The 27,982-nt window shown below is 34.0% G+C and overlaps 2 protein-coding genes and 1 long non-coding RNA gene across 5 annotated transcripts; 2 read left to right on the plus strand and 1 right to left on the minus strand.

Moving 5' to 3' along the window:
- Positions 1-2,810: 2,810 nt before the first annotated feature.
- On the plus strand, positions 2,811-20,866 carry LOC133819117 (DExH-box ATP-dependent RNA helicase DExH16, mitochondrial). 3 transcript variants are annotated; one of them, XM_062252285.1, is made up of 16 exons: positions 2,812-3,081; positions 3,663-3,825; positions 4,351-4,472; positions 4,571-4,761; positions 10,417-10,557; positions 11,223-11,345; positions 17,859-17,936; positions 18,140-18,308; positions 18,604-18,716; positions 18,840-18,920; positions 19,320-19,385; positions 19,536-19,600; positions 19,877-19,922; positions 20,003-20,119; positions 20,361-20,452; positions 20,531-20,866. In XM_062252285.1, the coding sequence occupies exons 1-16, from the start codon at positions 3,021-3,023 to the stop codon at positions 20,643-20,645; spliced, it is 1,743 nt and encodes a 580-aa protein (XP_062108269.1). In that variant the 5' UTR covers positions 2,812-3,020; the 3' UTR covers positions 20,646-20,866. The 3 variants fall into 3 exon arrangements, with proteins under 3 accessions (XP_062108271.1, XP_062108269.1, XP_062108270.1); XM_062252286.1 differs by having other exon boundaries at positions 2,813-3,081; positions 3,666-3,825; XM_062252287.1 differs by lacking the exon at positions 11,223-11,345 and having other exon boundaries at positions 2,811-3,081.
- LOC133819120 (uncharacterized) lies at positions 13,578-16,710 on the plus strand. The gene is made up of 2 exons (XR_009886271.1): positions 13,578-13,716; positions 13,849-16,710. It is a non-coding gene; the product is annotated as an uncharacterized LOC133819120 (long non-coding RNA).
- Positions 20,867-20,985: 119 nt separating the features above from the next.
- LOC133819119 (pentatricopeptide repeat-containing protein At3g22670, mitochondrial) lies at positions 20,986-22,842 on the minus strand. Its single transcript, XM_062252288.1, has one exon. It carries the CDS (start codon positions 22,794-22,796, stop codon positions 21,147-21,149), a length of 1,650 nt encoding a protein of 549 aa, XP_062108272.1. The 5' UTR covers positions 22,797-22,842; the 3' UTR covers positions 20,986-21,146.
- Positions 22,843-27,982: the final 5,140 nt, after the last annotated feature.

The following is a 27,982-nucleotide window of genomic DNA, read 5'->3' on the forward strand; positions in this document are numbered from 1 at the left end:
ATGTGTTTTACTATGAATTGAGACCGAAAATAGTTTTGTTTGTTTACTTGCATTTAAATAAACGTTTTATTTTAAATTACGGATATTCAAATACTGCATGTTTTTAAATGAAGTTTTATACACTATTTAGTCTATCATTTGGTTTTCAAGCTTTAAACTATTTAAAATGACTAGTACCTTAATGAGGTATCGGGGTTAGGTTTTTTGGAGCATTACAATCGTAAAAACATTTGCACCAAAAACCATCCAAGTACTGAAAACAAGAGGAGGAGCCCTGGTACACCCAAAAGTGAGGGTGCACCAGAGAAACACCCTATATTAAATATAAATAAAATTTAAAATGGGCATTATATTAACACCCAAAAATTGATTAACACATCTTATTTTTATTAAAAATTAATATATATATATTTTCAACTTATGTTCACATTTTTTTTTGTCTTGAAAAATACATATAAATAATATATATTTTAAATATTTAATCACAAAAAATTAAAACAAAAAATATATAAAACGTATAAAAATAAAAAAATCTAAAAAAATATGAAAATAAGATAAAATAAAATTATTAAAATTAACAAATAAAGAAATTAAAGAATATAAAAAAAAAATACAGAGAAAAAATGTTAAAAATATTTTTTTAGTTAATGCAATGAATTTATATCTTAATATATTATAAGTGTGAGTTTAACGAAAATTATTGGTTTCTATTAGATTTAATATTTTTTTATTATTTTCTAACACCGTTAGTTTTAAAATCTTCTAAATAAGGTAAATAAATTAAAAAAAAATAAAGTCATCTAAATAAGATAAATAAACTGAAAATAAAAATAAAAAAGTAATAAATTAGCCATAATAAATTTTAATCACATATTTTAAAATTTCATATTAAAGTATTTAAATTACTCTATTAATTATTTTTTCAAAATTATAACCAAAAAATACTTACGTGCTTAAATTTATTCATTTATTTCTTTTATTAATTATTTATTTTATCATTTAGTGTATTTGTTTATTCAAACATATATGTAATAGTGACATAAGACATAAATATACATATTTCTTATTTTGTCATTTAGTTTTTTTAATAAGAAATTACTTATTTTAATTGCTCTAACCATTAATTAAATAATATATATTTATATATAACTTTTTGTTGGTTTTAAATTTTTTTAAATTAAATAATTAAAATTTGATCAAATAAATTTTTTAAATTCATAGTTTAATTTATAATTTTGAACATATTTTCTAAAATAAAATTAGAAATAAGTGTATTTAATTTTAAAACTAGAATCACTATTTATAATATATAAATCAAAACATAAAAATTAACAAAATTTAAATTATTATGAACAAAAATTTTCTAACGAATGAACAACCTCAAATAATTTACTTTAAGACTAAAATGCACCATGTCTCTATATGTAAAAAGTGTGTATCTAACAGACTATTGGTTTAGTGGTTTTTTTAAAATAAAAAATACCATATTATATTTAAAAAAAACTGTAGACAATTGTAATGGTAAAAAACTAAGCATTGTTTCCACAATCATATTAAGCCCATTGATATAGACAGACTAACTCGTCTGACCCAAAGTGACACGAAGTTCGTGTTACTAGACCACTTAAGGCCCAAGGTAGTGAGACAAACTAACCAGGCCCAAGCCACAAAATAAGCCCACATTCACATAACGAGCCAAAACAAATAATTTAACCCGCTCCCAGGCCTAAATATACCCAGTCAGCCAACCGAGTAAAAGAGGAAGAAGTCAAGAGGGACATTATGGGACTGGCGAGATTCTAAGACGAGACCTGGGAACGAGTCAGGAGAAACATCACCTGAGAAGTATCTATAAGAAAAACGAGAATGAGTCCTCAGGGAGGAGAGATCAAATACAAAATCCGATCACTCATACTAAGCGAACTGTACCAATCTACTGACCCATTCATCGTCCTCAAGCTCTGTCGTCATCATTGTTTCTTTTTACTTTTCGTTTATCTTTATTGATTGCCTGATCTACTCTTCTGTCTTATTACTTTCTAACAATCCAACTGACTTGAGCGTCGGAGTCTCTTTGGCTGACACCCCACCGATGCTCCCAATTGAACTCGTGTTTCTCTCTCTTTATTCTTGACAAGTTGTTGATGCTCATTTAATCAATTGTAGGAAATCACCTCTATAACAATATTTTGACTTAATTTTTTTAAATATATTTATGTCATTCTTTTATAATACATGACATTTTTTATTTATTTAAAATTTAAATAACAATAAAAAAATATAATAAAAATAAATTAATATATTTTAAAAATAAAACTAAAGAAATGTGCATTAAACATTGTTTTTACCTAGTAATATCTATATATGATACTTCTCTTGTGCAGACTCAAAAATGTATGTACCGATGCAAACCCTTTTATTTTCAACTCATAAAATATTTTCGACACAATTTTTTTATAATTATGTATATTGTAGTTATTTAGAATATATTGTAAATTTTTCATAAAATTTCAAATTATTTACAGTATCAAAAATCAGGATAAAAAATTTGTTGCAACCATGACTGTTTTATTTTTATGCATATGAAAAATAATTTATTTGAATATAATTTTTTATATGATAAATTATTCGAAATTTTCTGAAAATTTATAAAATTTGAGTATATTTTAAATAAGTACAACATAAATATACATAAATATACATGGTTATAAAAAAAAATAAGCGAATAATACTTCTCGAGCATAGATCAGAAGGTATGCACTAGTACATATGCAACCTAGAAAAATCCTATATATATAATGCCCCAATTTAAAATTAAAATTAGGCCGGGCCTATTGTTCGGAGTTTGGGTGGCATTGCGTGAAGTGTGCGTGCGACTATAGTCGGTTTGTGTTATAACGAAAGAGCAATCTAATGTTCCGCCATAGCTGGACCAGAGACAGACCTTAACGTTTTTCTTTTCTTTTTCTTCCCACTTAAATTTTACTATTATACCTCAATATTTATTGCTCTTCTCTCCAATGGCGTCGCTGTTACTACGGCGAAAAGCTTCAACTGTAGGAGTTTCTCGCTTTCTGCACGGTTTGATCCCCTTTTTCCCTTTTCTTTTTATTATTATTTCGTTTGAATCAATGGAAAAGAACACTGAACGAGCATTTAGCATATGCTATGTTGATTTCAGATTATGCTTGTTCTTATATGACTATACAGGTTAAGGAATTAGATACGTTTGCAATTTGTGAATTCAAATGTATTCCCCAACATATCGATTAGCTAATATGCAGAATATTATATGACTTTGTCAGATATTTAAAGTCTAGAATAAAGAAGTTCCTCAATAATATATGATTGGGTATGTATTCTGTGTTCTCCATTTTTCCTTTGGTCAATGGTCAGAGGATTCAAATGTTTTGGTTCCCTAATTTATTGACTAGTGGAACAAAACAATAACCAATGCTAAAACAATGTGTTTTTCCATGTTTTTATCACTTGCTCTTAAGATGTTAGGACTGCATAGGATTTAAACTGGGCAGTAGTATAGTTAAGTTTGGTACTAGCTTTTTTATTGGAACTAAGTTTGCATACTTTCGGAATTCGATAGTTTCACCATTCCTATTTTCATGATGTTTCTGAATCATTTATTTATTTTCCTACTGGTTTAGCAGGTACTACACAACCAGTTGTTTTACATTTGGAGTTGAAAAATGGAGGTGTTACTAGTGTTTCAAATGTGATAAGGCAATTCAGTAGCTTTAATCGTAAGGAGAAGTTTGAATTTACAAGCTCCAGCAGTAGTACCACAAAGTTCGATTTTATGGACCTAACGTAAGTAAATATGTTATCATTTATACAAATAAAATGAAACTGATTGTGTTGTTGGCTGCTCTTTTAACACTTGTTGCGTGGATATGCAAATATATAGTGTGGGAACTCTCCTGGAATCAACGAATCTCGATTAAAACAAAAAAGTTCTTCCAGATGAGTCGGTGCTGTGACCTTTTTTCTTTTCTAGACATCTTCTGGGGTGAATTTATATAGTTTGTTTTAAAGATATTAGAACTACCAAACATTCGGTTTTCCAATTTATGCAAATCTGTTTTCTTTGTATTTTGGGTCAACCATGTAATATAAGTAATGAATATGAAAATCAATGGAGAAGTTTACTTAGCTTTTATTGATTTGTTGATCAACCATGTTCTACATTTTGGCAAGTGTTCTGGCTTCTTATCTCCCATGTTACATTCTCTCTTAGTGCCTGTTATTTTTGTATACTTATAATCATATCACTTCTACAAGGCATCTACTGTAATCTAAATTTTGTCCACATTTACTGTCCATGCTAAATTTCAGTCGTCCTCATACATGGTACCCAAATGCTCGAAGGAAGCATCGCAAGGTTATCTTACACATGGGTCCCACGAATAGTGGAAAAACTTATCATGCTTTAAAGCGACTTGAGTCAAGTGCTTCTGGTATGATTTAACTCTGACTTCGTAATTATCATAACAAAGAGGAAGAGAATGATGTAAAATAAACTAGTAAAACTCTCATATATTTTGCTTGTCTGTAGGGATATATTGTGCTCCTTTGAGATTGTTGGCTTGGGAGGTGGCAAAACGGTTGAACAAGGCAAAAGTTCCTTGTGATCTAGTTACAGGACAAGAGAAAGAAGAGGTTGATGGTGCAAAGCACAAGGCCGTGACAGTTGAGATGGCTGATGTGACCTCTGATTATGATTGTGCCGTTATTGATGAAATTCAGGCATGATCTGGAATTAGCTTACATTTATATAGCTGCGTAGTCCATATATTTCTTTCTTTAACTCTTTATGATATATGGATGTATGATACTTATAGCTACATATTATAAACTCAAAGGAAAAAATCTGATGTATTATTTTGATAGAATTAGAGCCTTTAAATAGGCAAAAACAGGGTATATGACATCTGTCAATATTCTACAAAATATTCTAGACTATTCTAATCCATAAGAATCAGGAACAAAATTATCTAAACTAGGAAACAAATATCTTTGCTGATAATTACAAATAATTAAGACAATATATTACAAATAATATATAAAATTCCAAATCTTTGCGATTTGGTTATAATTTTCAACACTCCCCCTCAAGCTGGACAGAAAATATCTTTCATGGGCAGCTTGCCAATTAAGTATTCGAACTGCTTGGTTGGTAACCCTTTAGTGAGAATGTCTCCAATCTGATCTGTAGTGGGAACATAAGGCATATAGATGAGTCCGTTCTCCAATTTCTCTTTTTGTCAATTTCTATATGTTTGGTTCGATCATGAAGAACAGGATTGTGAGCTATTAAGATAGCTGATTTGTTATCACAGTAAACCTTCATTGGTGATTGAATTCCCATCTATAGTTCTTCAAGAAGTTTTTTAATCCATAATATCTGACAAATGCCAAGTGCAACTACTCTAAATTCAGCTTCGGCGCTACTTCGTGCCACCACACTTTATTTCTTACTACGCTAAGTAACTAGGTTTCCTCCCACAAAGGTGCAGGAGCCCGAGGTTGATCTTCTATCAGTGACGCTTCCTGCCCAATCAGCATCTGTGTAAACTTCTACTCCAAAAGTATCATTCTTTCTAAACAACAACCCTTTTCCTGAAGTGCCTTTTTAAGTACATTAGTACCCTCTTGACTGCATCAAAATGTTCTACTCCAGGAGAATGCATGAATTGACTTACAACACTTACTGCAAAGGCAATATCTGGTCGGGTGTGAGACAAATATATGAGTTTTCCCACTAATCGTTGATACTGCTCTTTATCCACATGTGCATTTGAACTTTTAGGCTGAAGCTTTATATTGTATTCCATAGGTGTTTTGGCAGTTTTACAGCCAAGTAGACCTGTTTCTTTTAACAAATCCAGAACATACTTGCGTTGTGAGAGAACTAGTTCTTCTTTAGACCTTGCAAACTCATTACCAAGAAAATACTTGAGGTTTCCAAGATTTTTGACTTCAAAATATTTTGGCAATAATTTTTTAATCTCTGCAAGTTCTGTGTAGACATCCCATGTCAAAACTATATCATCAACATAGACGATAAGCACCACTATTTTTCAACTTCTCGAGTGTTTGTAGAACATGCTGTCATCAGCCTGACTTTGGTTATAGCCTTGTCTTTTTACAGCCTTCCCAAAACTTTCAAACCAAGCCCGTGGTGAATGCTCAAGGCCAAACAAAGATTTTTTTAGTTTACATACCTTTCCATTTTCAAATTTTCCTTCAAAACCTAGAGGTAACTCCATGAACACCTCCTCTTCTAGTTCACCATTTAGAAAGACATTTTTAATGTCCAGTTGAAATAAGGGCCAGTTATGATGAACTGCTAGAGAAAGTAAGACGCGGACTGAGTTTAACTTAGCAATAGGAGAAAAGATCTCCTGGTAATCTATGTCATAGGTTTGAGCAAAGCCTTTTGCCACCAGCCCTGCTTGTATCTCTCTATATTGCCATCTGCTTTGTATTTGACTGTGAAGACCCATTTACAACCGATTGTATTCTTCCCTTGTGGTAGATCGACCACTTCCCATGTCATATTTTTATGGAGAGCTTTCACCTCTTCTAAAGCTACTATCTTCCAATCTGGATCATCTAATGCTTCCTGGATGTTTCTTGGTACAAACACATGAGAAATATTAGAAGGAAATGCTCTGAGTTTCTGATAACCTATGGTAGGATAGATATTTTGCAATAGGATGTTGGGTACATGACTTTGTTCCTTTTCTAAGTGCAATAGGTTGATCTAGATTAGAAAAAATAGGATTATTTGAATTTTTAGGAGAAGAATTACCTGAGGTATCCAAGAGACCAGTTTTCAGAGGAGACGATTGGGGTGGAATAATCAATTGATCTTCATTAGTTTGATGAAATCGTTGTCTAGTGTAAACACAAAGTTCAGGATTATTTGGTGGTACTTCTGCATGTGTCTCAACATGCGGAAGACTTAAATCATCAACATTTTCATGGGTTGGAACATTGGAAACATCATTTAGAATCTGGTTGTTTTGGTAATCAGGTCATGAGTAAATCCTAAGAATAGGAGTAGTGGTATTTAAATCCCAAAATTGATCTTCATAACTTCTCTCCCCCTGAAGATGAGTTTTTTCAAAAGAAGGTTGTTTTTAAAAAAATATTACATCCATACTAACATGAATTTTTTTTTGTTACTGAATTCCAGCATTTATATCATTTTTTATTTGAAGCATACCTCAAAAAAATGCATTTGTCTGCTCTAGGATCTAACTTGGAGCGAAATTGTGAAGGAATATGAACAAAAACCATGCAACCAAATATTTTTAAATCAAGTTTAGAGGCTAAGCGACAACAACTCAAGGGGGTTTGATAGTTCAAAACTCAGCTAGGCATTCTATTTATTAAATAACACGAAGTTAAAACAACTTCACCCCACAAATACTTAGGTACATTCATAGAAAACATTAGAGCTCAACTTACTTCCAGTAAATGTCGATTTTTTCGTTCAGCAATACCATTTTGTTGAGGGGCGACACGACATGTGGACTGGTGAATAATGCCTTTAGACCGTAAGAAAGGTCCTAAGTATTGATTAAAATACTCGGTGCCATTATCTGTTTGAAGAATGCTTATTTTACTTTGAAATTGGTTTTCAATCATTTTATCAAAGTCTTTAAACAAATATTCAACTTCAGATTTAGCATTCATAAGATAAACCCAACACAATCGAGTATGATCATCAATGAAAGTGACAAACCATTTTTTTTCAGACAAAGTTGTAACCTTTGAAGGTCTCCAAACATGACTGTGAATTAGATATAAAGGACGAGTCATGCCATATCCAATAGGTTTATTATAATTACGACGACTTTTAGATAAATAGCAATGTTCACAATAAAGAGACTTTAAATCCACACCTTTAAACAAACTAGGAAATAGATGTTTCAAATAGAGAAAACTAGGGTGCCCTAACCGTTGATGCCAAAGCATTATTCTTTCATAAGTAGAACTAGTACTACCACTTAGACCTTGAGCTTGCCCGCACTCATGACAGTCATCAAAATAATAGAGGCCATTGATTACTTTAGAACTGCCAATTGTCTTCCCCGAAATCTGGTCTTGAAACTCACAGTAAGGATCAGAGAAAACAACACGACAGTTAGAGTCTTTGGATAGTTGGCTAACAAAAAGAAGGTTGCAAGACAATTTAGGGACATGAAGAACAGATTTTAATTCAATATTATTGGATATTTTTACGGATCCTTTTCCCCCGATGGGTGAAAAGCTACCATCTGCAATGCGAAACTTTGTTATGTCCAGAACAAGGAAAATAGAAGTTAAAAAATGTAGAATTATTTGTCATATGGTCGGAGGCACCAAAGTCGATGATCCAAGGTGCAAACAATAGAGAGCTAGAAAGAGCATTCGAATTTCTACCTGTTTGTGCTAGAGCAACATGAGGAGTACTAGATTGTGGATCAGAATTTAGCAATTTCAGAAGTTGTTCAAGCTGTTCTTTGTTGAGAATTTGGTTCAGATTAGAGGCTTCGTGTGCAGCTGGAGTAGGACGGTTGTTCTTCTCTCCGCCACCTCTAATGCTCATTCAATCAGCCGGTTTGCCATGTACCCTCCAGCATGTCTCACGAGTATGCCTTGGTTTATTGTAATAATCATACCAAACACGTGCTCGGCCATTAAAAGATGGCTGTTTTTAGGAGAAACGAGCAATATTAGCATCAGAATTAAGGGCAGAATTTCCAAGTGGTTCACCTGATTTTTTTCCCAGCATGACATTCCGGCGACTTTCTTCACGCCTAACTTCAGAGAACACTTCGCCTATTTGGGGTAAGGGCTACGTCCACGAACCTCATCAAATTCGACTCTAAGTCCAGCAAGAAATTTGAAGATTCAATCATCCTCCATTTTTTTTTCTGATGGTGAGAGAGATCCTTAGTGCTCCCCCATTCATAGTCATCAAATCGAGACTCTGCCACATTCTCATCAGAGCATTAAAGTACTTTGTCACATCATCATCTCCTTGTTGATTACTTCCAAGTTTCAGTTGCAGTTCAAATATTTGGGATTGATTTCCCAAATCTGAATACATTTGGGTCACCTTATCCCATAATTCTTTTGCTGTGGAAAAACACATAATTAGCACTAATATCTTCATTCATAGAATTGACTAACCAGGCCATAATCATGGAGTTTTCAGCATCCCAAACATCATAGTTGGAGTCAGTTTTTTTAGGCACCTTAGTGTCTCCAGTTAGATAACCAATCTTGCCTCTCCCACACACATACATCCTCACTGATTGTGACCACTGCAAGAAATTTGCCCCATTCAGTCGTATGGTAGTGATTTGGACAGAGTGGGATTCAGAGTGGGTTATTTTAGTGGCTGCAGTTTGAGAAGGAGCTGTGAGAACAACAGAGATGGCAGCAGTGGTTTCAGAGATTTCAGACATGTTTTTCTATGGCTAACTGAGACCTAAACAGAGGCTAAAAGGGCTTGGAAAGAACCTGTCTCTAATACCATAAAACCTCAGAGGAAAAAATCTGATTTATTATTTTGATAGAACTAGAGTCTTTAAATAGGCAAATCCAGGGACATCTGTCAATATTCTAGACTATTCTAATTCCTAAAGATCAGGAACAAAATTATCTAAACTAGGAAACAAATATCTATGCTGATAATTACAAATAATTAAGACTATATATTACAAATAATTTATATAATTCCAAATCTTTGCTGATTTGGTTCTGATTTTCAACACATGTACGTAGCATATCTTTTATTTTCTTCATATTTCTTTTTCGGGAAGGGATGGGAAGAAGTTTATGTTGATGGAAACTTTATTATTAATAGTTATTTGAAAAGAAGAAAAAAAGTATATTTTGTAAGAGGTTATGAAACAATGTGTACGAAGAGTGTATATTAGTGTACATAACCTTCTTCACATGATATATCTATATGATACTTATAACTACATGTGTAATGTACAAAGCATATCTGTTATTTTCTTCATATTGTTTTTGGGAGGAGATGAGAACACAGTTATGCTGATGGAAACTTATAGTCTGATAGTTATATGAATAGAAGAGAAGACTATATTCTATCAAAGACTATGAAACAATGTATATATATATATATAAATACATAAATATGTATATGAAGAGTGCATACAAGCTCCACAAATGTTCCAAACTAATAAGGATTCAAGTTTCCATTGATCTTGCTGTTGTCTAATTAATGTTTTGTCAAGCATTAAATGATGATACAGCTATGCCAAGAAAATTATAGTTAGTTAATTCAAAGTTTTAGCATCGAATGATACAGTACAATTAAAGATGTGATCTTTTAGTTTGAGCCCTAAATCATTAAACTCTTACTTACCATTTCAGATGTTGGGTTGTCGGTCAAGGGGCTTTTCATTTACACGTGCACTTTTAGGAATATCTGCTGATGAACTTCACATTTGTGGAGACGCAGCCGCTATTCCCTTAATTCAGGAAATGCTCAAAGTGACTGATGATCAAGTAGAGGTAACACATATTTTTTTTTGAACTATAGTGTAAATGCTACAAGATTCTTCCTTGCATGAATTTCAGTAGTATGTGGATGACATATTTTGTAAAAGTGGGACATTCAAATCAATGATTCCTCCTACTGTATCATGTCCATATCCCATTACATCTTATCTTCTTTGTTTGAGGAAGATGGATAATGAAAACCAACCGTGAGATCATCTTATTTTGCATTATTTTGACCATAATATTTGGACTATCAAGAGTTCTACAATTCTACAAGCTCAAGGATTAGGGGACTTGTGCCACTTGAGGCTAGCTTAAGCGGATGAATGGGTGTATGTGGGTAGTTCAGAGCTCAAGTTCCATTAAGGAAGATGTGCTTTATTTAATCATCCAGCAAAATTCTTTAATGTGGAAAGTGTTTGTTGATTAAGATTCTTAGTCTATTGTTTGGTATATCATTGTTAGTACAAGCAGAAGTATTCTTCTGACAATTGAAGGAATCTGTGGCAATATTACTAATTGAGAACCTCGAGGTTCAAAACCACTAATGTCATTTTGCTATAACTTATAAATATAATGCTGTCATTTTGAGGCGATATCTAAGTTGTCCACATCATGGTCTAGGAGTAGTCTAATTCTGTATTTCTAAATTGTTGCTATTTTTTTATTTGTTATAGGTTCAACACTATGAGAGACTTTCACCATTGGTTCCACTGAAGGTTCCTCTCGGGCCCTTCAATAACATTAGAACAGGGGATTGCATTGTATCATTTTCACGTAAGAAAATATATCAATTGAAGGTTAGTTTTTCCTTTTGCATTCTCTTACACGTTGACTGGACATATCTTATTTAGTTAGTTTGAATCATCTTCAGTTCTTACTTTCTCACTTTTAATTGCCTCAAATATTTTGTTAGACCAGCCATATGTCTAACATACTCTGGGCGCAAGAAAGGATAATGTAGATTTAATGTTTTCATTAATTAAGTGTCCTAGTCAACAAGTTGTAACTTTCTTAGTGGCTGTCTATTTTGTTTAGTTATCCTAGTCAGCCTTATTACTAACTTTAGTTGGCTGGGATTGCTTATAAATAGAGTCAATATCTAGTTTAGGGATATGAGATTAATTGGATTGCACTTTGTAGACTGCAAAAATCTCTTGTGGAGTTAAACAAGTGTCCCGAAGACTTGGTACACAAATTGTATCCTTGCTCTTGTTATCAATAAAGGTTCATTCTAAGGATTTTCTAATCTCTAGTGTGTATCAATTGGTACCATAGCAATGAGATCTTGGAGATGACTGGGCGGCAAGAAGATAATCACTAGTACCAACTTGCCTGAAGGAATGGCGTCAACCCAGGAGGATGCGACTATGGACAAGGGTTCCGGCACGGAGATCGTTGCTTTACAAGAGGGAGTGGCAGCGTTGACAAAGAAAATCGATCAAAGATTTGAGTTCCTATTCAAGAACCAGGAGGAAATGGCCAAGAAATTGGTCTCCGCAACTGCGCCGTTATCAGTGAGGACCACCAATCCAGCAGCAGCCGTGGGAACTGCTACCAACCTAGCTGCGATCTCATGTTCTCCTTCTACGACAACAGTGGGCACTTTCATTTATGACAATCAGCAAGGAAATTTTGATGCAAGAAAGGAGTTTCAATTTCGAAGATTGAAAATGCCCACCATTGAGGGAGACAATCCAGATGGTTGGATAATGAAGGCTGAGAAATATTTTTCTCTACAGAAACTCAATAACGAAGAAAAGTTGAAAGCTGCTGTTTTTGGTTTTGAGGGAGATGCATTACTATGGTATCAAATGGAGCAGAAAGACTAATGGCCCATTGGGAAGAAATGAAAAGCTTGCTTTTACAGAGGTTTAGAAGCAACCATGAAGGATCTTTGTATGATCACTTTTTGTCCTTAAAACAAGAACTTACTGCCAAGGAGTACAACAGAAAATTCATAGAGTACTTGGCTCCTTTGGATAATGTCCCTGATGAAATAGTTTTGAGGCAATACTTGAGTGGACTCAAGAAACCTATCTGAGATGATCTCAAAATACTCAGACCCAATTGTTTCAAGGTGGCTATGGATTTTGCCTCACCATCGAGTGCAAACATCGAACTACTACTGGGTATAGGGCTGGCGACACTTCATACAAATCAGAGACGAGTAGAGATTATGGCAGCAAGAACAATTGGGGGCGCAATTCAGGATCCATGGGAGAATATAAGCGAATGACGACATCTGAAATGCAAGAAAAGAAAGATAGGGGTGTATGTTTTCGGTGTGACGGAAAGTGGTATCGTGGACATGTTTGCAAGAACAAGGAGTTGTGTGTACTTATTATTCCGGATAGGGAAAGCGACAACACCATAGAATCAGGCCAAGAATTTAAAGAGGAACCTGTTTTAGATGTCAGTGAAATAAATGGCGCAGTAGAGGTATCCCCTAATTCTGTGGTTGGACTTACCACGTCGAAAACTATGAAGATGACAGGACAAATCAAAGAGCAACCCGTGGTAACACTTATTGACCCAGGACCTACTCATAACTTCATTTCCATAGAGTTACTGAAAAATCTGGGGTTACCCATGACCAAACAGGGGCTTATGGGGTTATTATGGGATCTGGTGACTCAGTGAAAGGAGAAGGAATTTGCAAGGGAGTAGTGCTGCATGTTCAAGGACTGACTATTGTGGAAGACTTCCTTTAAATCTCGAAAGCTTGTGTATAATCCTTGGAATACAATGGCTTGCTACATTGGGTATGACACACTAATTGGAAGTTGCAAATCATGAAATTCCAATTAGGAAAAGAGACTATTACACCGAGGGGATACCCATCCCTTGGTAAGACTTTAGTGTCTCTCAAAGCAATGTTACGGACTATCAAGCATGAAGGATTAGGGTTGTTAGTGGAACTCAATCAAGTGGATACTATAGTGGTTGAATCCCTACCAAAAATCCCAGCATTTTTACAAGACATAACAGCCAAATTTGAAGATGTTCAACACACCAACAGGTCTATCGCCCCTCCGAAATCATGAGCATTCCATTGTTCTCAAGAACGAAGCTAATCCAGTCAATGTGAGGCCCTATCGCTACCCCCAAATTCAGAAAAATGAAATTGAACGACTGATCAAGGAGATGCTAGCAGCTGGAATAATTAAAGTAAGTTCCAGCCCCTTTTCTAGTCCTATTTTACTTGTTAAAAAAAAAAAAGACAGGTCATGGAATTTTTGTATTGATTATAGGGCCTTGAAGAGCCCCTTTGATATCGCAACTATGTTAACTGTTTGGCAGGGAGATCCTATCATAAAGCAACGGTTCCACACAAATATCCTATTCCCACCATTGACGAATTGCATGGAGCCCAAGTTTTTTCAAAGCTCGACCAAAAATCCAGATACCATCAGATCTGAGTTAGAGCAGAAGATGTGCCAAAACTGCCTTCCAGAAACATGACGGACGCTACAAATTTTTAGTGATGCCATTTGGCCTCACAAATGCTCCATCCCCCTTTCAGACTTTGATGAACGATATAATCAGGCCACATTTAAGAAAATTCATCTTAGTTTTCTTTGATGATATTCTCATTTACAGCAAAGATGAAACCACTCATAGAGCTCATTTTTCCATTACTTTATAGCTATTACAACAGCATTGTTTATCGCTAACTTGAAGAAATGTGAGTTTGGACAAAAGAAGATTGCTTACTTGGGCCATTGGAAATCCAAAGGAGGTGTGGTGGCTGATCCCAGTAAAATAACAGCCATGGTGGAATGGCCTCGACCTTGGTCGCTCAAGGAATTGAGAGGATTTTTGGGTCTCACAGGTTACTATAGCAAAATTTGTGGTCGGGTACGTAAGAATAGCTCACCCATTGACTGAACAATTGAAGAAAGATAATTATGGATGGAATGAAGAAGCAGAAACAACCTTTCAACAATTGAAAGAAATCATGACCAAGGTGCCTATCCTCGCTTTACTAGATTTTTCCAAAAAATTTGTGGTAGAAATGGATGCTTCAGGTTTCAGGTTAGGAGCTGTCTTATCTTAAGGAACACACCCTATTGCCTTTTTCAGCCATACATTAGGTTCTAGCGGCAAAGTCAAGTCTATATACGAGAAAGAGCTCATGGCCATAGTCTTTGCGGTGAACAAATGGAGACCCTACTTAGAAAAAAAAATTATAGTGCGATCAAACCAACAACGCCTAAAATTCTTGCCGGAACGAGTAGTGGGTGAATAATATCAAAGATGGATCACAAAACTCATGGGGTATAAATTTTACATTGAATATAGAAGTGGAGCAAGTAATAAGGCAGTTGATGCTCTATCTAGAAAGCCTTGTTTTCACTCATGGGACCCCAATGGGAAAATTGGGACCAACTCCAAAAAGACATTGATCAAGACCCATTTTTATGGGACTTAAAGACGGGATTGAAGTTGACAGACAACAACATCTTGGGTTCACAGTGGTAGAGGGCTATCTCTATTACAAAGGTCGTTTAGTTATTCCTAAAGACTCCAAACTCATTCAACCATTACTGGAAGCATTTCATAACTCACCTATTGGAGGACATTCAGGTGAAGATAAAACTTATCAGCAACTGAAATCCGAAGAATTTTGGATAGGAATGCGCAAAGATATTTCTCAATACATTCAACAATGCCCCAAGTGCCAGCAACACAAGTATATGGCCACAACACCTGCTGGTTTACTGCAACTAATAGCTTTACCAGCCTATGTTTGGGATGAAATCTCTTATGGATTTCATTGAAGGCCTACCTAAATCTGACAGCTGGATACTATCTTTGTAGTAATTGAAAAACTCAGCAAATATGCCCATTTTGTCGCCCTCAAACATCCTTTTACAGCAGCAACTGTGGCTCAAATGTTTGTTAGAGAAGTAGTGCGGCTCCATGGTATTCCCCAATCCATCATTTTTGATAGAGATAAGATTTTTTTCAGTCAATTTTGGGATGAGTTATTCAAATTACAGGGACACTACGTTGAAGAAAAGCATAGCTTATCACCCCCCAAACTGATGGCCAAACTGAAGTGGTTAACAGGTGCCTTGAAACATATCTTCGATGCTTTTCTTTGGACAAACCACGACAATGGTCTCGCTGGCTGCCTTGGGCAGAATACTGGTATAATACATCAGTCCACTCAGCCACTGAATGTTCCCCATTCAAGGCACTCTATGGACGTGAGCCTCCTCCCATCTTACATTAAAAAAAAAGTACTTCATCACTGTCAGCCGTAGACACTACACTAGCAGATCAGGATGAAATCTTAGATGAACTCAGAATGCATTTACTTAAAGCCCAACAACGTATGAAGCTACAAGCCGACTCCAAGCGCCACCGTGAAGAATTTGACATTGGGGACCATGTTTTTCTCAAACTACGACTTTATCGACAAAATAGTTTAGTGCAACACAAGTCTGAAAAGTTGTTGCCACGCTACTATGGGCCCTATCGTGTGGTGGCTCAAATTGGGAGAGTTGCTTATAAGCTGGAGCTACCTGATTCAGCAACCATCCACCCCTGTTTTTCATGTTTCTCAGTTGCGAAGAGCTCAAGGGATGACTAATTCTTCCACTACCATACCAAAACAACTCAACCCAAACATGGAACTTGAGGTCGAACCTGAAAAACTCCTAAAGATGCGAAACAAGAAGAATGAGCAAGCTGGAGATTTAGAGGTGTTGATAAAATGGAAATCCATGTCTGAATTCGAATCTACTTGGGAGGACTACAATAAAATACAAGAGCAATTTCCGGATTTTCATCTCGAGGACAAGGTGAATCTTTGGATCCGGGGTAATGTTAGACCAGCCATACGTCTAACATACTCTAGGCACTAGAAAGGATAATGTAGATATAATGTTTTCATTAATTAAATGTCCTACTCAGCAAGTTGTAATTTTCTTAGTGCCTGTCTATTTTGTTTAGTTATCCTAGTCAGCCTTATTACTAATTTTAGTTGGCTGGGATTGCTTATAAATAGAGTAAATCTCTAGTTTAGGGATATGAGATTAATTGAATTGTACTTTGTAGAGTGAAAAAACCTCTTGTGGAGTTTAACCAAGTGACTCGAAGACTTGGTACACAAATTGTATTCTTGCTCTTGTTGTCAATAAAGGTTCATTCTAAGGATTTTCGCATCTCTAGTGTGTATCATACTTTCGGTGTTCTTATAAGCATACATCTCTATGCAATTTGTAAAACAATGACTGCAACAACCATTTTATTCATTAGTTGATTAGTTCTTCATTTAATAAAAGTGAATTTTCCACTTGGAGCTAACTCAAGTGGTTGGGTATGTGAGTATGTAAGTGTGTAAGGGGAGGGGGAGGGGTTCGAATCCCATAGTATTGAAAAAATGAAAAGCAAATTTCATCTATAACATTTTGCTTCTTACAAAGTTTCATTAAATAGGTTAAAATAAGATATGGATGACCTAATTTAAAATAAATGGAATTTACTCATTTGGTATCTTGTGTTTTACTAAAATATAACTTTGGTACCCTCTATTACGAATAATACTAATACAGTACCCTGAATTTGCAAAATTGGAATAAAATGGTACTATGAACTCAATTTTGGTCACAAATGACAGCGTAGTAAATGGGTATATTCCCATGAATATAGGGTACCATTTTATACAAATTTTCAAATTACAGCGTATCTAATAACTATTATTGAAGGGTGCCATTTTACACGGATTTTCAAATTACATGGTATTTGATGATCATTATCATGAACTTAGAGTACCAAAGTTATACTTTGTTAAAACAGGGTGTACCAAATGGGTACCTACCCTAAAATAAATAACTTGTGTTGGTCTTGGTCAATAGGTCTATTCGATTGATGATTCTACTTTGTGCTTGATGTGAGAGAAAGAAGACGTATATATATATATATATATATACTTATATATTTTTCTGGTTCATTGCTATCATACACTTAGGAGTTGTGATTAAGCTCTTGTGCTAATATTGGTTATTGGTTGATTTCATGATGTTTAACATAATAACTTGTAATGTGTTAGCCTTCTCATTCATATCCAAAATCGCGGCCTATCTGAAAGGGTTTTGGTTACCAAGATGACACTAGTTTTCCTCATTCTGTAATTGCAGAGGGGAAAAAAAAGATATGATTTTTAGTTGGTGCTTGTAATGTGTACATGTTTGTCCTTTTTTGGTCAAATTTTATGTTATTTTGCTAGTGTTTGTGAGCTGTTTTGTCATATTGGTAAATTAAATTTTATTAATGGATTGTATGTTTTCTTGTATTTCTAGAGACAAATAGAAAATGAGAGGAAGCATCTTTGTTCTGTAGTTTATGGTTCACTTCCTCCAGAAACCCGGACAAGACAGGTGACATCACCTCACTATGAATATGATTTTTGTTTACAATTAAGTTTTATGAGGTGCATGTCTCGTTTTCCTATAAAATTTAGCAAATGCTAAGACGAATTATGCAGCATTATGTGATTCACATGAGTCCATTGTATGTTTTCTTTTAGTCCTTTGAACCTAGTTGGGAATTGGCTAATTTAATATCTACTCTAGGATTGCAGGCAACGATGTTCAATGATGAAAGCTCTGAGTTTGATGTTCTTGTGGCCAGTGACGCGGTGGGGATGGGTCTTAATCTCAACATTTCCAGGATAATTTTTTCAACAATGACAAAATTTGATGGTACTGAGGAACGGGAGCTCACAGTGCCAGAGATAAAGCAAATTGCAGGTGCATTGAATTCTGACTGGATATTCTGTTGCATTTTCATATTTTAGGTTTTCCCTAATAAATAAGTATCTTGACTATCTATTTTAGAAAATTCCATCAATGCTCAAAGTTCTTCTTGCTTATTATTTATCATGAAGTTTGTTAGAATCTTTCGGCGCATTAAATTTTCTGGAATAAATAAGCAATTATGAATGTCTATACAGAAAATGGTTCTAAGATTTTTTTTAGTTATTATAAAGTTCCTATTTATTATCCAGATGTAACCGTTTGATATATTTTATGACTTGTCTCGTAGGGAGAGCGGGCAGGTATGGATCAAAATTTCCTGTTGGTGAGGTGACTTGTATGGATGCTGAGTATCTACCTTTGCTTCATTCATCACTGAATGCTCCATCCCCCACATTAGAGGTACATTTTTGACAGCTAGCCTTTTCATGGAACATTCATTTTATCATTAGGACTTTAGTGCTCAATTTCATTTACTTGGGTGTTCTGCATTTTCTCTGAACTGATGTAATTCTTATGATGCAGAGAGCTGGATTATTTCCTAATTTCGACCTCATATTTACATATTCACGTTTGCATCCAAAAAGAGGCCTGTATGAGATATTGGTAAGTTCATTGTTAATCTCTTTTTAAATAACTATGCCGTTATATTTGTCATATTAGCTATGAGAGTTGAGTCTTGAAATACTGCTTCCACCAGTTCTGACTGCTTCATAGAAGTAATGTGTCGTGATAGAAAATAGTACCTTACTGGGAGAATTTTTTTTAATCTTTTAAATTTGACAAGATTTTGTTGGATTTGCATACTGAATGATTGTAACAAAATTTGACATACAAACTGCGCACCCCTGGTAAATCCACTCTTATCACATATGCCCTTATGATAATTGAAATTTGATAATGAACTACATAACTCTGTAATATTCAATTCCAATGAGACTAAGCCTTTCAACCTTATCATGTTTCCAAATGTTGATCTTCATGATTTTTCTACTTTCTTGGCAGGAACATTTTGTAGAGAATGCCAAATTATCGTATAATTATTTTATTGCGGATTGTGAAGATATGATGGTATGATTATTTTCCAATTTCTGTCTTTTTCATCAATTAACGGTGTCATGTCTAAGTATTATTTTCTGTTGCCGGAAATTTTTTAATTTTCTGAAATTATTTTGCTGTTTCCTATTTGCAATCAAACCTTACCTTTTTCTACTTGATCAGAAAGTTGCTGCTATCATCGATGAGTTACCTCTTGGCTTACATGATAAGTACCTTTTCTGTATCAGGTACTGGAGAACTATAACTATATAAACTCTTGACTGAATGTGTTTGTTAAAAAGAAAAGTAAGAAATTATAGGCAGTAATAGCACTAATGCGAATCACTTTACTAGATTTTTCCAAGTAGTTCACATGTCAACCTGCTCAGTATTCAATTAGTTATGTTATCTTTTTTATTTTTATTTTTTGGAAAAAGTTAAGTTGATAAAGGGATTTCGTAGGTTTGTATGAATATTTAATAACCTACATGAGTTGAGACTTGTAAATTTTTTTTAACGTGCAGCCCAGTTGACATGGATGATGAAATTTCATCTCAAGGTCTTACACAGGTAAAAATCAGTAAGCAGTTTCCTATATCAATGTCTACTTTAAAACGGAAAAACTTATGTACCCAATCTATTATGGTTAGTTTGCTGAGAACTATGCAAAAAAGGGCATTGTTCGTCTTCGAGAAATATTCACACCAGGGACGCTTCAGGTGCCAAAATCACAAGCCGGACTTAAGGAAATTGAATCCATTCACAAGGTATTCATTTTTTATTTATTTATTTATTTTTGGTTTGCTATCATATTCATCATTAGCTACTACAACTCACACCCACCTGACCAACTTAATAATATTTAAGTGCCTTTAAATGTATGTTACTCTAATACTAGCATCAAATGTTACTCCTATCCTACTTGATTCTGTAAGAAAATATTTGTATGAATTTCAAAGTAAGGTTGTTGATTCTTTGTTGTTTAAAATTTTAAATGCTCTCTTTAAGGTCTTGGATCTTTATGTATGGTTGAGTTATCGATTGGAGGATTCTTTCCCAGATCGTGAACTAGCAGCATCACAGAAAGCCATCTGCAGCTTGTGAGTCAAAAGTGCTCATTATATAATTTGTGACGTCTTTTTGACTGCATATTTAACACAATTCTATGTAATTTGCAGGCTTATTGAGGAGTTCTTGGACAGGTTTGGATGGCACAAGCCAAGGGCTAGCCTAGCAAATTTGCAGCCTGGTTCAACTTCCTTGTTATCCCAAAGGATTAGGAAATATTTATGAGACCATTTTCTTTTTCCCCTTTTACTTTTCTTCAATATTTTTTTATAGATTTATTTTGTAATTCTTTCAAAAGTATATTTATGTGAAATACAGTCTAGTGGTGGCTTTAAGTCGAGTACTCCTACTTGCTCTTGTATTTGCTCTGTCTCAGTGTCCAGCTGATCAATGTTCTCGTGATAATCTGTATTATTTTTAGACAATAAAATCTACATTCTTTTCAATTTTCAATGTGAAAAAGATAGTAAAATTTGGTCACATAACTATCGTTTTATTGGTCCTATCTCGTTACATTTTTTTTTCATACATTAATTTCATTGCAATTGTACTTTTGGAAGATGTCTGCAACTCAAAGCCAACCTCTTTTCATTACAAAATTGTGAAATAAACCATAAACATAAAAGTGCAAAACAACAAACACAAGATGTATTAAAACTAAGCAAAAACTCTATAATAGATAGCTGTGACACTTGCCAAAGTGGTCCCAAACATACATAGTTTTGACTAAGGAATTGTCTCACTGACCCTCAAAACCAATTTCTCTATATCTTCCTTTTCCTTTACCATGTTCTTGGCCTCAAGTTCCTTCTTCAACCTATTATAAACACTGTCCTGGGGAATCATATCCTTTGAAATCATTTCCTTAAAGAAGGAATAAGCTTGTTCAACTCTCCCACTCTTGCATAGCCCACTAATCAGAATAGAATATGTTGAAATTTCAATACTTATGTCGTTGTTAAACATATGGTTAAGCAGAAAGTGAAGCACCTTCATCCTCCTCTTCTTGCAGCACATTTTCAACAAGGCAGCGTAAGTTTTGAGGTCCGGTTTGCAAGATTCATCTTCCATTTTCTTAAGCAATTTCAGAGCTTTCTCTTCTTGTGAATGGTCACAATAACAAGAAATCAAAGTATTGTAGGTTACCGCATCTGGGGTAGCTCCTTGCTTTGGCATATCATCGAACACATCCTCAGCATCTTTCAACCTTCCCGCTTTGCCAAGAATGAAAATCAAAGAGTTAAAAAAAGAAGAATCAGGAACACAACCATCCCTTTTCATTTTCTCACAAACCCCCAAAGCTTCATTTATCTGTTTAGCTTTCCCTAAAGCATGCATTATTATAGTGTATGTGACAACAGTTGGGGCACAACCTTTGGCCTTCATTTCATCAAGAATGGCATCGACATTTCGAAAATCCTTTTCGTGACAGTAAGATTCGACGAAACAAGTATAAGTAAATGCATTGGGCTGATACCCATGTTTCTCCATATCCTCCATAGTTGCCCTAGCAGTATCAAACTTCCTAACTTTGCACCACCCATGTACTAAAATGTTGAAACTTGTAGTATTCACAGGTATTACATCCCTGAACTCCAGAAAAACTTCCTGGGCATGCTCAATACTATTCTCCTTGACCAGTGTGTCCAGAAGAATGTTCAAACCAGAGATGTCCTTGCTTATGCCAAGTCTCTCAATTCCCCTAAAAGCAGCAATGGCTTCCTCATACAAATGAGCTCTTGCAAGTCTCCTAATGACCTTCGCCATTGTGACCATCGAAATGTACCCATCCAAATAGCTCATTACCTCAATCAATCCCCACATAAGCTGGAACTTATCGGTTTTTCCCAAGATATCAACCATGAGATTATATGATTCTGGGGAATGCTTATAACCTGTTTGTGTTCCTGCCCAAGTGAAAAAACCGAAAGCCGAAACCCATTGATTGCTAAATCGATTTAAAACCTGTTCCACTAAACCAACTGATAAATTTAAACCACACCTATCAAGAGCTTGAGCTACTTCTTCAGGAGAAGCGTACCTTTTTTTAAGAACCCTGCTCAGCTTATCGATATCTGGCTCGGTAGTCTCGTTGAGAAGTTGTTTACGGGCTTCAAGTTCAACAAGCCTTAGAATCGGCGATTCGACCCAATGAGCGAGAGAAGGAATAACAAAATCATCGTCATCATCTCCTTCATCAGTAGCAGTTTTTGAGGGAACGACTTTGACCCAATTCGGAAGCTCAGGTGATTCCGTGACTTGGGTAGAGGCAGTACTGGTGCATAGCGAGTTAAGGAAGAGGAAACGGCGCAAAGCATTGGTATTGGGTTTTGTAGCGGAAAAGAGCGTCGTAGCTCTCTGCAATTTTGAGAGCATCTTCTTAAACCCTTCGAACTCCAAAACAATGGCCACTGACACTCTAATAATAAGGGAACAAGGGAATATATAATTTTCCGACTTATATTTTTACTTAAGAAATGTCTAAATTCTCCATATCTCCAATGATTTATTTTATTTTATTTTTTGGTTAAAGAACACTGTATTATTGTTGTAAATATAATATTGGAGTTTGCTGCAAAATGAGTTTTAATGTTTTAATTTTATAGTAAAGTAATTTAACAACTTTTTTAATATTATATATTATTAAATATTTTATTTAACAAATTATTATTTTATTCTAAATATTTTAATAGTATGGTATATGTATATTAATTTTATTTAATTATTTTTATTTTAGAGTTATTTTGATTTTTTTTTTTTTTATAGGTTGTTGAATGATATTCCATACCACAAAATACATATACTGAATTGAAAAATAATATACCAACAAAACTTAAATTATTTTAAAAAATATATATATACATATATATATATAATGCAAACAAAATTATATACTATTATTAAAATGTATATACCATAATACAAAATTATATACTATCATTATGTATAATAAGATAGAAACTAAATATCATAAAAAAATGATATATCATACCACAAAATATATATACACTAATTGAAAAATAATATACCAACAACTCATAAAAAACTTTAAAAAATCAATATAAATTTAAAATAAAAACTAATTAATCAAAACTAATATACATATACCACTATATTAAAGTCATACCCTCCTAAATAAATAAATATAAATTATAGAAAATAGCAATATAGGTAATTGACAATGTAGAATGGTAATTTCTCTATAATTTTTAAAATGATGACATTAGCCTCTTGATGTCATTGTTTTGGGTCATTTCCTATAATTTCTCTATAATATTTCTATGATGTTTTGCGGGGTCGAGGCCTAAGTGGTAGGTGACTCTATACAAAATTTGTTATTTTTAAAAATTTATATATAAAATAAGTTTTCAAAATTTTGGGAGCCTATGTATATGTACAAAAAATGAGAAAATTACATGTTACGCGGTAATTTAAAAAAAATTTGTTTTATACGGCAAATTAAATAAATTACAAAATTGCGATGCTCCTTCTCTTGATATTAAATGATCAAATCAAAGGTACGCAGCGAAATATAAAGACTCATTTTAATAAATATTAATATCATCCAGGATCACACACATATATAAATATTAAATCACATACAAAACAGATCAGATATTACCTCTTGTAGTCTATCAAGTGTCATTGAATTTTTTTGTATAAAATCAACGATGTTCCAATCCAGCAATCTGAAAGCTCACACCTTGATCTTCCAAACCAATCTTCAAACACACGAGGATGTATGTGGGCACGTAGGATTCAAAATGTTGATTTATGTGATTATCTAGATGTACTCAACACATGAGATCTAGAAATGTTTGACTGAGAGAAGGTTTAGAATAGTTTTCAGGTTTTGAGAAAACTATCGCTTTAGAGAGAGAGTCTATATTTTTATTCTCAAAATAAAAATAAAGTTTGTTCTAAAAGTCACATACTATCAGACTTATATAAAAATATTTAATCTAATTAAATTGTATTTATTTTATTATAAATATAATCCAAACTAAAACTGATCAGATATTTACATTTAATTATTTATTTAAATCACATTTAAAAAGATTAATTAAATAATTGATTAAGCAAAATTATTTGAAATTCAAAATTCAAATCACAGGATAAAAATCCATGAGTTAGGCCGCACAATGTGTCGCCTAACCTAATTAGGGTTTTCCTGATTTTCTCATTTGTTTGTTTAATCAATCTTTAAGACAATATATTTATCCCAACATAAATATGAGTTAATTCAAAATTAACTTTATCTTAAAATATCACTTTTAAATTAAATAAATAAATATCATATTGTAAATAAGATATTTATTATTCTCTCTCTTCATATTAATCCAAACAAGATTAATATTAATTTTAACTCATAGTTTTTCAAAAATAAAAACTATATAGTTAAATAATTAATTAATTCACAATTAATTAATTACCCATAATTATCACATAATTATTTCCTTGCTCTGGAAAATTAATTTATTTGCAATTTAGTCATTTCTCTTTACAAATCTTTCTTTTGACATCCTTACCCTTGACAGTGTAGGACAAAGGTGATCTGGGGACCATGGACCTATAATACGAAATTTCAATAAACCAGATTATTAATTAAACTCTTTAATCTAATAATCTTATTTATTAATTCCATTATTACTCCACTATAAATATGGAATTGCACTCTAAGTATTTATAGAATCATATTTACAGAGTTCTCTTGTAGTCCATTGATATAATCAATATATGTAGTTATGTCCTCTATTATTGGTTCGTTAATTAGAGGTGGTCAAAATTATCGTTTCACCCTTCTAATTACCTTTTGATCCTTAAGTAACATTAATTCACTAGCGAATAATTAATCTATAATCTAATTATAGATTTGAGCTCAATAACTATTCAGTTCCAGAATTAACCCTTAAGGGAACCAATATTCGATCTGTTAGGAAAGCATGAATTCCATTATTGTAATTCATGTTCTAAGCCATTCATGATATTGAATCTCCAAAACAAAAGCCATTAGCCTCATTATTCTAAGAGACCTTAACGAGTGAATCAAATGATCCAATAAACATAAACAGAAGTTCATGAATACTTAGGATTTAGACTGATCTACAAATGATCATCTATTATGATAAGAATTAAATCTTTACGTCAAAAGACAAGTTTATAAAGATAATTAATTCTCATCAGTCCTGTCATATATATTCTCCATTATATACAGCGCCTTTAGTCCATCCACATCAGTAATCTGAATCTATATTACTCGCATCTCGTATGTTTAGCAAACAGTACTAGTAACCATTCATTAAAGATTCGATACTTTAACATGTTACCGACTATTTTATTCATTATATATGATCCTAATTCTCTCGTATTAATACAAGATGATATTCTCATAAATGAATAGGGAATTTTCTTGATATTATTATATAATTAATTCAAACAATAATTATAACATTTAAATATAATAAAATTTTACCTTTATTTAAAACCAATAAAATGTCTTTACATGCTTTTAGGGTATCATTCCTAACAATCTCCCACTTGCCTTCAAAGCAAGTGAGGCATCTCCCTTAATCCTATATTGCGCATGTAACCCATGAACGACTATGCAGGAAGTGTCTTGGTAAACGGGTCAGCTAGGTTCTATTCCGACGCTATCTTCATAACACTCGGTGTACAATCTCTCTTACGAGATGGTATTTCCTTTCTATATATTTTCCTCTGGCTTCTCGGTTCTTTGGAATTAGCTACTGCTCTACTGTTGTCACAGTACAGGATTAGTGGCTTATCCATGTCTGGAACAACTTCTATATCAGTGTAGAACTTCCTCAACCAAATCGCCTCCTTAGCTGCTTCAGAAGCCTCTATGTATTAGACTTCCATGTTTGAATCAGCTATGTTGGATTGTTTAATGCTTCTCCAGACAACAGCTCATCCAACAAGAGTGAACACTGACCCAAATGTCGACTTTCGACTGTCTTTGTCTTATTGGAAATCAAGATCAGTGTATTCAGTGGGGTTCAACTCACCCCCTAAATATACAAGCATATAATCTCTCATTCTCCTAAGATACTTGAGAATGTGCTTTACTACAATCCAGTGTTCCAAATCAGGATTTGATTGATAACGACTTACAATCCCAAATGCATAACATATGTCGGGCCTAGTACACAACATAGCATACATTAGACTCCCAACTACTGAAGTATAAGGATACTTTCTCATATCCTATTCCTCCTGAGGTATCTTAGGACATTGTTCCTTGGAGAGAGCAATTCCATGTCTTGTCGGTAACTGAACTTTCTTGGAATTTTCCATAGAGAATCTTTCAAGCACCTTATTTATATAATTAGCCCGAGAAAGTTAAAGAGCATGTTCTTCCTATCCCTTAGGATTTGGATTCCCAGAAAATAGCTCGCCTCGCCCAAATCTTTCATTTGGAACTTTTTGGCTAACCACTTCTTCACGTTCGACAATGTCTCTACATTGTTCCCAATGAGAAAAATGTCATCAACGTAAAAAATTAAGAAAACCACCACGTTTCCTTTGATGTATATATACACATGCTTCGTCGACATTCTGTTTGAAGCCATATGTTTTATTGTTTCATCAAAAGTGATATTCCAAGATCTAGATGCTTGCTTTAATCCATAAATGGATTTCAGCAACTTACACACCTTTTGATCTCCCCCTTTCTTCATGAACCCTTTTGGTTGTACCACATAGATACTTTCATCAAGATAGCCATTTAGAAAGGTTGTCTTGACATCCATTTGACATATCTCATAATCATTGGCAGTTGCTATGGATAAGAGGATGCGAATGGATTTGAGCATGGCAACAGGAGAAAATGTTTCTTCATAATCAACACCTTCTCTCTGAGTGAAACTTTTGGCTACTAGCCTCGCTTTGAAAGTCTTTACTTTCCCATCTACACCTCTTTTCTTCTTGTATATTCACTTACACCCTATGGGCCTGACATCTTCAGGTGGATACACAAGTTCCCAGACAGAATTAGAATACATCGATTCCATTTCTTGGTTCATGGCTTCTTGCCATTTCTCCTTTTCAGGATCATCCATTGCCTCTTTAAAGGTTAATGGGTCATCGTTGTCTCTATCAGAAACAAGGACACGTGCCTCATGTTCGTAGTGAATAGGTTGTCTCATAATCCTCCCACTTCGATGTTGCACCGGGGTTTCTTTTCCAGAAATCATGGTTTCCTTGGTTTTTTGTTTATTATTTAATGATGAAGATGATTGTGATGGAATCTTATCAGCTGTTAGTTCCTCCAATACTACCTTGCTCTGAGGTTTATAGTTATTGATATAAATATGTTCAAGGAAGGTTGCATTTGTGGAAATAAATACATTTTGATCCTTGGGACTATAGAAACAACCGCCTCTTGTCTTTGGAGCGTAGCCAACAAAAAAGCACACTTCCGACCTTGATTCAAGTTTCCATGATTTAGGTATAAGAACATGAGCAGGACAGCCCCAAATGCGAAAATGGTGCAAACTAGGTTTGTTTCCATTCCACAATTCCAATGGCGTTTTGCTAATGGT

The sequence above is a fragment of the Humulus lupulus genome, chromosome 2, assembly GCF_963169125.1.
Source record: "Humulus lupulus chromosome 2, drHumLupu1.1, whole genome shotgun sequence".
Classification (NCBI taxonomy): Eukaryota; Viridiplantae; Streptophyta; class Magnoliopsida; order Rosales; family Cannabaceae; genus Humulus; species Humulus lupulus.

What these genes read in the sequence shown, in the direction of transcription:
- LOC133819117 (XM_062252285.1), top strand. Translation starts at nt 3,021, where the DNA reads ATGGCGTCGCTGTTACTACGGCGAAAAGCTTCAACTGTAGGAGTTTCT. An exon ending in ACTTGAGTCAAGTGCTTCTG is followed by an intron (nt 4,473 to 4,570) that starts GTATGATTTAAC and finishes GCTTGTCTGTAG; the next exon opens with GGATATATTGTGCTCCTTTG. An exon ending in CTCCATCCCCCACATTAGAG is followed by an intron (nt 18,717 to 18,839) that starts GTACATTTTTGA and finishes CTTATGATGCAG; the next exon opens with AGAGCTGGATTATTTCCTAA.
- LOC133819119 (XM_062252288.1), bottom strand. Translation starts at nt 22,796, where the DNA reads ATGCTCTCAAAATTGCAGAGAGCTACGACGCTCTTTTCCGCTACAAAA.